This window comes from Labrus bergylta, chromosome 16, assembly GCF_963930695.1.
Source record: "Labrus bergylta chromosome 16, fLabBer1.1, whole genome shotgun sequence".
Lineage (NCBI taxonomy): Eukaryota > Metazoa > Chordata > Actinopteri > Labriformes > Labridae > Labrus > Labrus bergylta.
The window spans coordinates 47495-61015 of NC_089210.1; the positions used below are offsets into that span (position 1 = coordinate 47495).

The following is a 13521-nucleotide window of genomic DNA, read 5'->3' on the forward strand; positions in this document are numbered from 1 at the left end:
GATATACATGTTGATCTACATGTTGATCTACATGTTGATTTACATGTTGATCTATATGTTGATTTACATGTTGATCTACGTGTTAATCTACTTGTTGCTGATATACATGTTGATCTACATGTTGATCTATATGTTGATTTACATGTTGATTTACATGTTGATCTACATGTTGTTGATCTACATGTTGCTGATCTACATGTTGCTGATGTACATGTTAATCTACATGTTGATCTACTTGTTGCTGATCTACATGTTGCTGATCTACTTGTTGCTGATATACATGTTGATCTACATGTTGATCTACTTGTTGCTGATCTACATGTTGCTGATGTACGTGTTAATCTACTTGTTGCTGATATACATGTTGATTTACATGTTGATCTACATGTTGATTTACATGTTGATCTACATGTTGATTTACATGTTGATTTACATGTTGATCTATATGTTGATCTACATGTTGATCTACATGTTGATTTACATGTTGATCTACATGTTGATTTACATGTTGATTTACATGTTGATCTATATGTTGATTTACATGTTGATCTACATGTTGATTTACATGTTGATTTACATGTTGATCTACATGTTGATTTACATGTTGATCTATATGTTGATTTACATGTTGATTTACATGTTGATCTACATGTTGTTGATCTACATGTTGCTGATCTACTTGTTGCTGATATACATGTTGATCTACATGTTGATCTACTTGTTGCTGATCTACATGTTGCTGATGTACGTGTTAATCTACTTGTTGCTGATATACATGTTGATTTACATGTTGATCTACATGTTGATTTACATGTTGATTTACATGTTGATCTACATGTTGATCTACATGTTGATTTACATGTTGATTTACATGTTGATCTATATGTTGATTTACATGTTGATTTACATGTTGATCTACATGTTGATCTACATGTTGATTTACATGTTGATCTATATGTTGATTTACATGTTGATTTACATGTTGATCTACATGTTGATCTACTTGTTGCTGATCTACATGTTGCTGATGTACGTGTTAATCTACTTGTTGCTGATATACATGTTGATTTACATGTTGATCTACATGTTGATTTACATGTTGATTTACATGTTGATCTACATGTTGATCTACATGTTGATTTACATGTTGATTTACATGTTGATCTACATGTTGATCTACATGTTGATTTACATGTTGATCTATATGTTGATTTACATGTTGATTTACATGTTGATTTACGTGTTGATCTATATGTTGATTTACATGTTGATCTATATGTTGATTTACATGTTGATTTACATGTTGATCTACATGTTGATCTACATGTTGATTTACATGTTGATCTATATGTTGATTTACATGTTGATCTACATGTTGATTTACATGTTGATCTATATGTTGATTTACATGTTGATCTACATGTTGTTGATCTACATGTTTAAGGACATGCTTTAGGACCCTAAAGCTGGGTCTACTAAACATTAGATCACTGGCAGGGAAATCATTAATCAATGATTTTATTATTGAGCACAAGCTTGATTTGATGTTTTTAACTGTAGATCAAAATAACAGTGCAGCTGTTCTTATCGAGTCAACCCATCCCAACTTCAGTTTTGTAAGCGAGGCTAGAGTGCATAAGAGAGGAGGTGGAGTTGCAGTTTTGTTTAATGATTCCTTCCAATGTAAGCAATTATCTTTTGGAAATTTTGCTTCTTTTGAATAAGTGGCCCTTCAGTCCACCCCCAGAGCCATGTTCCTAAATATCTACAGGCCACCTAAATACTGTGCAAACTTTTTCGATAATTTCACTGAACTGCTGTCTGTGATCTGTATTGACTTTGACTGTGTTATTATTGTTGATAACCCCCAGGACAGAGGGACTAAAGAACTGTTTCACACTCTTGAAACAGGTTTTTTCAAAAAAGTCTCCCAAGTCATGGCTCCAGATCTGTTATAAATTGTAAACCTGTCTCTTCTCTCAGGTATCTTCCCACAGGCCCTGAAAACAGCAATCATCAAGCCACTATTAAAATAGAACAATCTAGACAAGTCAATAATGAACAATTACAGGCCTATATCAAATCTTCCTTTTTTAAGTAAAATAATCAAAAAAGCTGTTTTTCAACAGTTAAATAACTTCTTGACATTGAGCGACTGTTTTGATGTCTTCCAGTCAGGTTTTAGACAAACTCAAAGCACTGAGACAGCTCTGGTGTGTTTAATGACATCCGTTTAAACACAGACAGTGGCAGAACCTCAGTCTTAGTTTTACTTGATCTCAGTGCTGCGTTCGACACAGTTGCCCACAATATATTACTCGACCGACTGGAAAACTTGGTGGGAGTTTCTGGCACAGTACTAAACTGGTTTGAATCCTACTTAAGGGACAGGGACTTCTTCGTGTCTATAGGTAACTTCAAATCTGAGCAAACAAAAATTACTTGTGGAGTTCCCCAAGGTTCCATCCTGGGGCCTCTTCTGTTTAACCTCCTGATTAATTACGAATCATCGAGACCACTCAGGTCGTCTGGGACAGGTCTGCTCTCTGTTCCCAGAGTCAGAACCAAACACGAAGAAGTTCAGTTTTTATGCTCCTTATATCTGGATCAAACTCCCAGAAAACTGCAGGTCTGCTGAAACTCTCAGCTCTTTTAAATCGAGGTTGAAGACACACCTGTTTACAGCTGCCTTTCATTAAACAGCTTTAATAAGATTTTAAATTTTAACTCTGCACTGTAACTTTGAACTCTTTTTATATTTTTAATTTATTTATTTCAATTAATTTCATTTGAACAGATTTAATAATTCCAGTGATTTTTTTTTATGTTCTATTTTAATGTTTCTTTTCTTTCCTCTGTCATGATGTTTTGTGTGAAGCACTTTGAATTGCCTTGTTGAAATGTGCGACATAAATAAACTTGCCTTGCCTACATGTTGATCTACATGTTGCTGATCTACATGTTGTTGATCTACAACGTGACATTCAAATGAATAAATTAATGAATTTCACCAACATGACTATTTCAGTTTCATGACATCACAGCGTGCTTTATTCAAATTACCAAGGCCGTTATACAGGGAAGCAGGGAGCACAGCACTCCCTCATGGTGACGTTAAAAAGGCAGACACGATAACAAAAACACAGACAACACATTAGCAAACTGTGGTATAACATGTTAGCACTAATGTTATCATGGTATGGCTTCTTCAGATTACATTCTTCTTTGTACATGAAAAGGGGATAACAATGGCATCAGAAAGTTATCATATTTAAAAGGAGTTTAAAAAGTACAAAAACAACATGACGTAAAAGAATCTAACTGAAGTAAAAACAAAAACATCGGGAGGATGTTTTTAGTTAAATCTTAAAATAAAAAGTTAGCGCAAGGACAAAACAACCCCCATTTTGTTCATCACACACATTCAATACAGATTGTTGACAAATAAATAAATTAAAGGCAACTTTTCAAGTTTAGCAATCTGCTTTGATGGCACAGGAAGTACTTTTTTTTAAATAGTAAAATCTAAACAACCTCAGCAACATCTCTGCAGAGACAACAAGACAACCTCAGTAACATCTCTGCAGAGACAACAAGACAACCTCAGTAACATCTCTGCAGAGACAACAAGACAACCTCAGTAACATCTCTGCAGAGACAACCTCAGTAACATCTCTGCAGAGAGACAACAACCTCAGCAACATCTCTGCAGAGACAACAAGACAACCTCAGCAACATCTCTGCAGAGACAACAAGACAACCTCAGCAACATCTCTGCAGAGACAACAAGACAACCTCAGCAACATCTCTGCAGAGACAACAAGACAACCTCAGCAACATCTCTGCAAAGACAACAAGACGATATAGCAGACTGTGATCCAGCGGACACGTCACGATCTCATGCGAACACGACATCACTCTCACCCTGAATCACAGCGGTGATATTTAATACATTAAAGGTTAAATAGCTTTTCAAACGTCGTCAGTTCCATCCTCTTCCATGCTCTCAGCAGGAGAAACATGACAGGAGGCTGCTGACCCGATTTCTCTGGTCCGACTTCAACAACCATTTTCATGCATCGCAACCGGACATTGACTTTATCGCGTCAGTTCATTCAATACAGAGAAAACTGAGCGTGTCACAGACAAGTTCAAAAAAGGAAAATCTTCAGACACGTGTTGGTGTGAGAGAGACGTCAGTGATGCTGCTGAAACAGACGATCAGCCTGCAAGCCGCTCTCTTTAACCCTGGAAGAGAACACACATAACTCAGCTCCTCTGTTAGTGTGTGTGTGTGTCAACAAATACACAGGAAGTTAACCACTGACTGACGTTCACACTTCACCTTCTGTTTTTGTCTGCACAGCAAGGCTGAAACGAGACCAGAGAAGAAGACAGCGAGGCAGAAATAATAAAACATTCTCATCTAAAATGACCTCCTTAAAATCACATTGTGTCTGTTAAAAATCAAAGGTTTGTGGTTTTTCTCTAAATGTGTAACGCATCAGATTTTGTATAAAACGCTGGTGGTGTATTTCAAACTAAAGCAGGTTGATGCTGCACTGCCCCCGGTGGTGGGCTGAAGGTACTGCTGTGTGATGAGCTGGCTGAGGTAGAGCAGTATCAGGCTGTCATCTTCGCCCAGTCCCAGCTGCTCCTGCAGGAAGCAGTGGCGGCGGCCCTCCACCACCTCGGGCGCCTCCGTGGAGCTGACAGGAAGGTGAAGGTGGTGGGTGAAGGTAAACAGGAAGGCCTTGGCTGCCAGGCGACAGAGCGTGCTCTGTAGGTGAAGGAAGTAAGTGGAGCCCCGTCGGATGTAAGTGCGGTGGGTGGCCATGTTGGCGAGGAGTTGGCCACAATATGGCGGACAGCGTAAAGTCTTCTGGTCGGCGTCCAGGATGGAGATGTAGCGGCTGTAGCGAGACAGCGAGTAGAGCATACTTGAACCCACTGGAGACGCCATTCTGAGGGAGAAAAACACAAATAGTTCTGTTTATATATAAACATATATGTTTGTCCAGGACAGGGCCACTAGGGGGTAGTGCCACGTTCAATGAGTTAACAGAAATGCACACACCTACCTGCATCTTGAAATGCAAAGCGTGTATAAAGTAGACTTTGTTATTGACACCTATAGTTAATAAATATCAGTCTTGCATGACGGATTAACAACAAACATAAACCTTCACATGCATAGAGATTCTCGGATTCTGTTTCAGGAAATCTCTTTAGGCAACATCTTTTTTAATCATCATTTCTACAAGAGTTTCCAATAAATGATAAAAAAAAATCTAAATTTTAATTCAACATACCTTTGCAGTCCAATGAGTTTCCACCTCTGCAGGTCAGTCAGGGTGAAGGGGACGGACAACCACGACTGAACCTTCTCTGCACATTTGCCTGGACCAGGTACAAACAGAGCCAGAGCTGAGACCAGTCTACGGACTCTCCCTTCATCCGTCCCAAGAACCACCAGAGTCCTTCCGCTCATCAGACACCACAAAGCCTGCACGGCAAATGGGTACTGTCGCACAAACCTCAGGGATCCCTGCCCCGCCTTCTTCCTCTGATGCAGCGTCACCATGCCCCCGTACCCGAGGGGGGAGGGGGCCCGCTCAGAACCTGTAGAAGCACTCAAGGTACAGTCCGACCCCTCTTCCACTGAGGTCCGAGAATCTGAATCTCCAAAAGCAAGGACAGGGAGATCCAGTCCTGCTGCAGGACTTCCTGAGCCCGGGGAACTGACCGAGTACTGGTCCTGGAGTGGAAGGAGGGCCTGGGGTTCCTGTTTGACAACCAGGGTTTCACAGGACTGGGGATCAGAGCTTTGGTCCATAAAGGGTGGTACCAGAGGGGTAGAATCATCATAAAGGAAGCCCTCTTGGGACAAACAGCATGTTGTGTCTATAGGAATCAACAAGTCCGAGTCCATGTCAAAAGTCCCATCAGGGCGTCCCTCAGACTCATCCTCTCTGCGGGTCATTAACTCAGACTCCACCTCCAGCAGGGACACTGGGGTCTGGTCTCCTACACTGTCTCCCTCGTCCTCCCCTGCTGTGGTCTCCAGGTCCTCACTACTGCTCTCTCTCTCCAGGTCAGGGGTCAGAACAGGATCAGGGGTCAGGTCATGGTCAGGGGTCTCTGAAGTTGTGCCACCCTGATCCTGCTTCCTGTCAACTGGCCCTGCCCCACTCTGACCCCTCCTGTATCTTTCTGTGGTCTCCTGGGTCTCTACAGTGTGGTCTGAGTCGGCAGAGTCCAGATGGCACTCGCTCTGTTGAGTCTGGATCGTGTCAGAGTCCGGCTCAGGAGGATCTAATTGGAGGACTACAGGAGGTGGATTTAGGATCGTACAGTTTGCTCTGACGTGATTCACGGCACAAACCGGTCTCAGAGCTCCAAACTCGCTCTCCTCGTCTTCACCAAGGTCCTCCTCAAACAGGAAGTTGGTAACTTGCTGTTTCCTGCGTAGTGCCCGGTCCAGTCGGCGTGTGTGCAGGTAGCACAGATCGCCCCTGAAGCTCCTCTCAGTGTCCTTCAGGAGTTCCACCGTGGCCTCGTAGAACACGTCGTCACACAGTTCCTGCAGGGTCTTCAGGCGTTTGTCGAAACACTTAGCAGACTTGGCTTTGATCAGCTGTGGCGTGTACGACGGGCGCCGTCTCACGCCCTCCTCTTCCTCCCCATCCACCTCCTCTTCACCATCAGGTTGACTCCGCCCATCCTCCCCGCTGTCCTCGCTGTGAGTGAAGGGGGATGCAATTTTGGCGAATTTGTCCAACAGTTGTTCACACTCACTCAAACACTCATTGAGACACGTCTGACAGGTGACGGCGTTCGGGTCACGGCGTGGACGCTGATGGTACGAGCTGATCTGTCTCAGCAGGTCGCGGTGTTCGTAGATGCTCTTTTCTACGTTAGCCAGTTCATTGGCCTTCTCGACAGCGTGGGCGGAGTACATGGTCTGAGGCCTCGCCTCCCTCTGTAGCCCCTCCTCCTTCTGCAGCACAGAGTGAGTGTACCTGCAGGCAGAAAACAAACTGTTCAGACTCACCTGTAAAAGAGTCTAACCTGTGAAAGAGTCTAACCCTAACCTGTGAAAGAGTCTAACCCTAACCTGTAAAAGAGTCTAACCTGTGAAAGAGTCTAACCCTAACCTGTAAAAGAGTCTAACCTGTGAAAGAGTCTAACCCTAACCTGTGAAAGAGTCTAACCCTAACCTGTGAAAGAGTCTAACCCTAACCTGTAAAAGAGTCTAACCTGTGAAAGAGTCTAACCCTAACCTGTAAAAGAGTCTAACCTGTGAAAGAGTCTAACCCTAACCTGTAAAAGAGTCTAACCTGTGAAAGAGTCTAACCCTAACCTGTAAAAGAGTCTAACCTGTGAAAGAGTCTAACCCTAACCTGTGAAAGAGTCTAACCCTAACCTGTGAAAGAGTCTCACCTGTGAAAGAGTCTAACACAAAAGGCTAAACCCAAAGAGAAGAATCTCAAAGGAAGGACCCAGGACTCTTTTCGGGATTCTTTTCGGGGTTACACTGTTTTCATTGAAACTTTGTGCAGGAGTTTGTCTCAGGTTTTGGAATTAAAAATCAAGAAATGACCCAATAAGGGGTCCTAGGACCTCCCTAACCTTAAAAAGATCACATCTATTGAACGAGACGGGAATGATCCATCAAAGATTACAAACTGTTGGTTAAAGTCTGTTCTGAGGTCTTACTCGAGGTCCCTCAGCTTCCTCTGCAGCTCTTTGGCGAACGCCCTCCTGTTTCCCGCCTTCAGACACTCGGACGCCTGAGAGAATCGGAAAGAAAGCTCCTCAAACTGCAGCATGATCTTCCTCTCATCTGCTGACACGTAGGCCATACAGAATGGACGGACAAAGCCCCTCGCCTCCAGGTCATACAGAGTCAGGTGGTGCACATATGCAAAGGCCCCCTCCTTTGAGTCCCCCAGGACCACCCTCGAGTCCTCCACGAAGCTGAGCCTCGGGTATCCACTGCCGGGCGGGTGACCCACAAAGGAGGCCTGATAGTCCACAGACATGATGCGCAGGGAGAAGTAGTTCAGGTCGAAGGAGCCACAGACTTTAGGGTCATCAGGGATGGTGAGGAGGGGCTGAGGACCCACCTGCTCCGAGAACTCAGAGATCAGGATGAAGTCTTTGGTGAATTTGGCGTACGAGGTTTTAGCCCAGGGGTTAAGGTCGACCAAGGGATGGAGCGGGACAGAAAACTCCTCAGGGACTGCCCAGGGGTCTGGATTAGTGTGTCCATACTCATCCTCTTTAGTGAACGCCACCAGGTCAGGAGAGCCAATCATAGTGCTGTTAATAAGCCAGGCATGAGCAACACAACATGAACACACAGCAGCACTGAGAGGGTTCAAACGGTCCAATCAGAGAGAGAGGGTTCAAACGGTCCAATCAGTCAGCATCCTGCTGAGCGTCAGTTAATGACGTTAACAGCTGTGAGAGCATCCATATCTATCTGTTGATGTCATTAAACACAGTCTCAGATCAGATCCGTTCCTCCAGGACTAACCTGACCGGGCAGCACTTTGTTTATGTGAAGAAAAAGAACAGAAATCATCGCGACACAAACACAGATCAGTGTGTCTGTTAACAAAGCAGTCCTACTGCGCATGCTCCGTGCGTTCATCCTCCGTTCACGCTGTGCAGAAACCTGAGCGAGCAGCGTCCGTCCTCCTCCTCCTCTTCTCGGTCTCAGTGCTGTCCTTCATCACCGTGTGAGTGTTTAAACCGGGGACTGGCTGCTCTCACAGCTACATGAAGCCTTCACGTCCACACACCGACGCCATGTTTACACAGCTGTAGTCCTGTCAGCTGACCGATGCCCCTCCCACATCCGGAGGAAATCCAGCCTACACCAGAAATAAAAATAAAATATTTTTAATGACTGTAAAAAAGATCCACGAACCTCAAAGTGATCAGGGTTCTGTCTTTATTTTCTCTGATACAATATTTAGTTTAAGACTTCTGTGGTTTCTAACGATCATATTGTTTGATTTTTATTAAAATCATGCCATAGTTTATTATTTATTAATCTGGAATCTGCTTAACTTTAAATAATTTAACTTTGTGTTAAAGTTGAAAACATTTATTACAGTTTATTTTGATATTCTTTATTAATCCCTGAGGGGGAATTCAGGTTTACAGTTATTTATAGGGACATGCTACTCACACACACACACACACACACACACACACACACACACACACACACACACACACACACACACACACCTGAATCACAAACAGGAGCTGTGGACATCAGTGGAGAGATGTCAGAGTGGAGCTGCTACAAGCTGCTAGGCAGAGAACGCACCAGAGCAGTTGGGGGTTCTGTGCCTTGCCCAAGGACACCTTGACAGACAAATGTCCAGATTTGGTCCACACCAGGACTTGAGCCTGTGACCCTCCAGTTCCCAACCCAGGTCCTTACAGACTGAGCTACTGCCACCCCAAATTTTTGGGTAACCTGAGAGTCTACTGACCCACAACATGTTAAATAAATCCATCCAGTCCTTTGTTTGTGGTCTGCAAACAAAGGACCTTGTGATGTCACAGTGGGATTCCCCTCCCCTCCCCTGGTATCTCCACCCATGGACTCCACCCCCAGAGAGCAAAACTTTTGCACAGATCGGCCATTTTTATTCTCTCTACAGAGGAGTGATGTCTAGTGATGGCGGGGGGCTCATTACATTTAAAGAGACACACACACCAAAACGGAGCGTTCTGAGAGAGCTGGTTTCTACAGGGTCACAAACCTCCTCTGGTGCTGGATTCATGTTATATTTTGACCAAAGCACAGCACAGATGTTTCATTTAGACCACAGGGGGACTGTTTGAAAAGGTGGAGGAGGACTGTTTGAAAAGGTGGAGGAGGACTGTTTGAAAAGATGGAGGAGGGGACTGTTTGAAAAGGTGGAGGAGGGGACTGTTTGAAAAGGTGGAGGAGGACTGTTTGAAAAGGTGGAGGAGGACTGTTTAAAAAGGTGGAGGAGGGGACTGTTTGAAAAGGTGGAGGAGGGGACTGTTTGAAAAGGTGGAGGAGGGGACTGTTTGAAAAGGTGGAGGAGGACTGTTTGAAAAGGTGGAGGAGGACTGTTTGAAAAGGTGGATCACAAACCTCCTCTGGTGCTGGATTCATGTTATATTTTGACCAAAGCACAGCACAGATGTTTCATTTAGACCACAGGGGGACTGTTTGAAAAGGTGGAGGAGGACTGTTTGAAAAGATGGAGGAGGGGACTGTTTGAAAAGGTGGAGGAGGACTGTTTGAAAAGGTGGAGGAGGGCTGTTTGAAAAGGTGGAGGAGGACTGTTTGAAAAGGTGGAGGAGAGGACTGTTTGAAAAGATGGAGGAGGGGACTGTTTGAAAAGGTGGAGGAGGACTGTTTGAAAAGGTGGAGGAGAGGACTGTTTGAAAAGGTGGAAGAGGACTGTTTGAAAAGGTGGAGGAGGACTGTTTGAAAAGGTGGAGGAGGGGATTGTTTGAAAAGGTGGAGGAGGAGGGCTGTTTGAAAAGGTGGAGGAGGGGACTGTTTGAAAAGGTGGAGGAGAGGACTGTTTGAAAAGATGGAGGAGGGGACTGTTTGAAAAGGTGGAGGAGGACTGTTTGAAAAGGTGGTGGAGGAGGACTGTTTGAAAAGGTGGAGGAGGGGATTGTTTGAAAAGGTGGAGGAGGACTGTTTGAAAAGGTGGAGGAGGGGACTGTTTGAAAAGGTGGAGGAGGGCTGTTTGAAAAGGTGGAGGAGGACTGTTTGAAAAGGTGGAGGAGGGGACTGTTTGAAAAGGTGGAGGAGAGGACTGTTTGAAAAGGTGGTGGAGGAGGACTGTTTGAAAAGATGGAGGAGGGGACTGTTTGAAAAGGTGGAGGAGGGGACTGTTTGAAAAGGTGGAGGAGGGCTGTTTGAAAAGGTGGAGGAGGACTGTTTGAAAAGGTGGAGGAGGGGACTGTTTGAAAAGGTGGAGGAGGGCTGTTTGAAAAGGTGGAGGAGGACTGTTTGAAAAGGTGGAGGAGGGGATTGTTTGAAAAGGTGGAGGAGGACTGTTTGAAAAGGTGGAGGAGGGGACTGTTTGAAAAGGTGGAGGAGAGGACTGTTTGAAAAGGTGGTGGAGGAGGACTGTTTGAAAAGATGGAGGAGGGGACTGTTTGAAAAGGTGGAGGAGGGGACTGTTTGAAAAGGTGGAGGAGGGCTGTTTGAAAAGGTGGAGGAGGACTGTTTGAAAAGGTGGAGGAGGGGACTGTTTGAAAAGGTGGAGGAGGGGACTGTTTGAAAAGGTGGGGACTGTTTAAAAAGGTGGAGGAGAGGACTGTTTGAAAAGGTGGAGGAGGGGACTGTTTGAAAAGGTGGAGGAGGAGGGCTGTTTGAAAAGGTGGAGGAGGGGACTGTTTGAAAAGGTGGAGGAGGACTGTTTGAAAAGGTGGAGGAGGACTGTTTGAAAAGGTGGTGGAGGAGGACTGTTTGAAAAGGTGGTGGAGGAGGACTGTTTGAAAAGGTGGAGGAGGACTGTTTGAAAAGGTGGAGGAGGACTGTTTGAAAAGGTGGAGGAGGGGATTGTTTGAAAAGGTGGAGGAGGAGGGCTGTTTGAAAAGGTGGAGGAGGGGACTGTTTGAAAAGGTGGAGGAGAGGACTGTTTGAAAAGATGGAGGAGGGGACTGTTTGAAAAGGTGGAGGAGGACTGTTTGAAAAGGTGGTGGAGGAGGACTGTTTGAAAAGGTGGAGGAGGGGATTGTTTGAAAAGGTGGAGGAGGACTGTTTGAAAAGGTGGAGGAGGGGACTGTTTGAAAAGGTGGAGGAGGGGACTGTTTGAAAAGATGGAGGAGGGGACTGTTTGAAAAGGTGGAGGAGGACTGTTTGAAAAGGTGGAGGAGAGGACTGTTTGAAAAGGTGGAGGAGGACTGTTTGAAAAGGTGGAGGAGGGGATTGTTTGAAAAGGTGGAGGAGGAGGGCTGTTTGAAAAGGTGGAGGAGGGGACTGTTTGAAAAGGTGGAGGAGAGGACTGTTTGAAAAGATGGAGGAGGGGACTGTTTGAAAAGGTGGAGGAGGACTGTTTGAAAAGGTGGTGGAGGAGGACTGTTTGAAAAGGTGGAGGAGGGGATTGTTTGAAAAGGTGGAGGAGGACTGTTTGAAAAGGTGGAGGAGGGGACTGTTTGAAAAGGTGGAGGAGGGGACTGTTTGAAAAGGTGGAGGAGAGGACTGTTTGAAAAGGTGGTGGAGGAGGACTGTTTGAAAAGATGGAGGAGGGGACTGTTTGAAAAGGTGGAGGAGGGGACTGTTTGAAAAGGTGGAGGAGGGCTGTTTGAAAAGGTGGAGGAGGACTGTTTGAAAAGGTGGAGGAGGGGACTGTTTGAAAAGGTGGAGGAGGGGACTGTTTGAAAAGGTGGGGACTGTTTAAAAAGGTGGAGGAGAGGACTGTTTGAAAAGGTGGAGGAGGGGACTGTTTGAAAAGGTGGAGGAGGAGGGCTGTTTGAAAAGGTGGAGGAGGGGACTGTTTGAAAAGGTGGAGGAGGGGACTGTTTGAAAAGGTGGAGGAGGAGGGCTGTTTGAAAAGGTGGAGGAGGGGACTGTTTGAAAAGGTGGAGGAGGACTGTTTGAAAAGGTGGAGGAGGACTGTTTGAAAAGGTGGTGGAGGAGGACTGTTTGAAAAGGTGGTGGAGGAGGACTGTTTGAAAAGGTGGAGGAGGACTGTTTGAAAAGGTGGAGGAGGACTGTTTGAAAAGGTGGTGGAGGAGGACTGTTTGAAAAGGTGGAGGAGGAGGACTGTTTGAAAAGGTGGAGGAGGAGGACTGTTTGAAAAGGTGGAGGAGGGGATGATATGTCCTCTTTAAATTAAATAAAAACAACAAATATAACTTAACTGTAATTTGTGAGGAAGAAAATACAGGACTGAGGACACGCTGAGGACACACACTGAGGACACACACTTAGGACACACTGAGGACACACACTGAGCACACACACTGAGGACACACACTGAGGACACACACTTAGAACACACACTGAGGACACACACTGAGGACACACACTTAGGACACACACTTAGGACACACACTGAGGACACACACTGAGCACACACACTGAGGACACACACTGAGGACACACACTTAGGACACACACTGAGCACACACACTGAGGACACACACTGAGGACACACACTTAGGACACACACTGAGGACACACACTGAGGACACACACTGAGCACACACACTGAGGACACACACTGAGGACACACACTTAGGACACACACTTAGGACACACACTGAGGACACACACTGAGCACACACACTGAGGACACACACTGAGGACACACACTTAGAACACACACTGAGGACACACACTGAGGACACACACTTAGGACACACACTTAGGACACACACTGAGGACACACACTGAGCACACACACTGAGGACACACACTGAGGACACACACTTAGGACACACACTGAGCACACACACTGAGCACACACACTGAGCACACACACTGAGGACACACAC

At 45.2% G+C, this 13521-nt stretch overlaps 1 protein-coding gene across 1 annotated transcript; it reads right to left on the reverse strand.

The window, feature by feature from the left end:
• Window positions 1-3022: 3022 nt before the first annotated feature.
• On the reverse strand, window positions 3023-8844 carry smcr8a (Smith-Magenis syndrome chromosome region, candidate 8a). The gene is made up of 3 exons (XM_020659671.3): window positions 7720-8844; window positions 5313-7022; window positions 3023-4964 (listed from the first exon to the last, which is right to left on the reverse strand). Exons 1-3 carry the CDS (start codon window positions 8319-8321, stop codon window positions 4505-4507), a joined length of 2772 nt encoding a protein of 923 aa, XP_020515327.1. The 5' UTR covers window positions 8322-8844; the 3' UTR covers window positions 3023-4504.
• Between the last annotated feature and the right edge of the window lie 4677 nt (window positions 8845-13521).

Coding starts and splice junctions, on each gene's coding strand:
- smcr8a (XM_020659671.3), bottom strand. CDS start 8,321: ATGATTGGCTCTCCTGACCTGGTGGCGTTCACTAAAGAGGATGAGTAT. Junction 7,023..7,719: donor AGGAAGCTGAGGGACCTCGA/GTAAGACCTCAG, acceptor TTCTGCCTGCAG/GTACACTCACTCTGTGCTGC. Junction 4,965..5,312: donor AAACTCATTGGACTGCAAAG/GTATGTTGAATT, acceptor TTTCTCCCTCAG/AATGGCGTCTCCAGTGGGTT.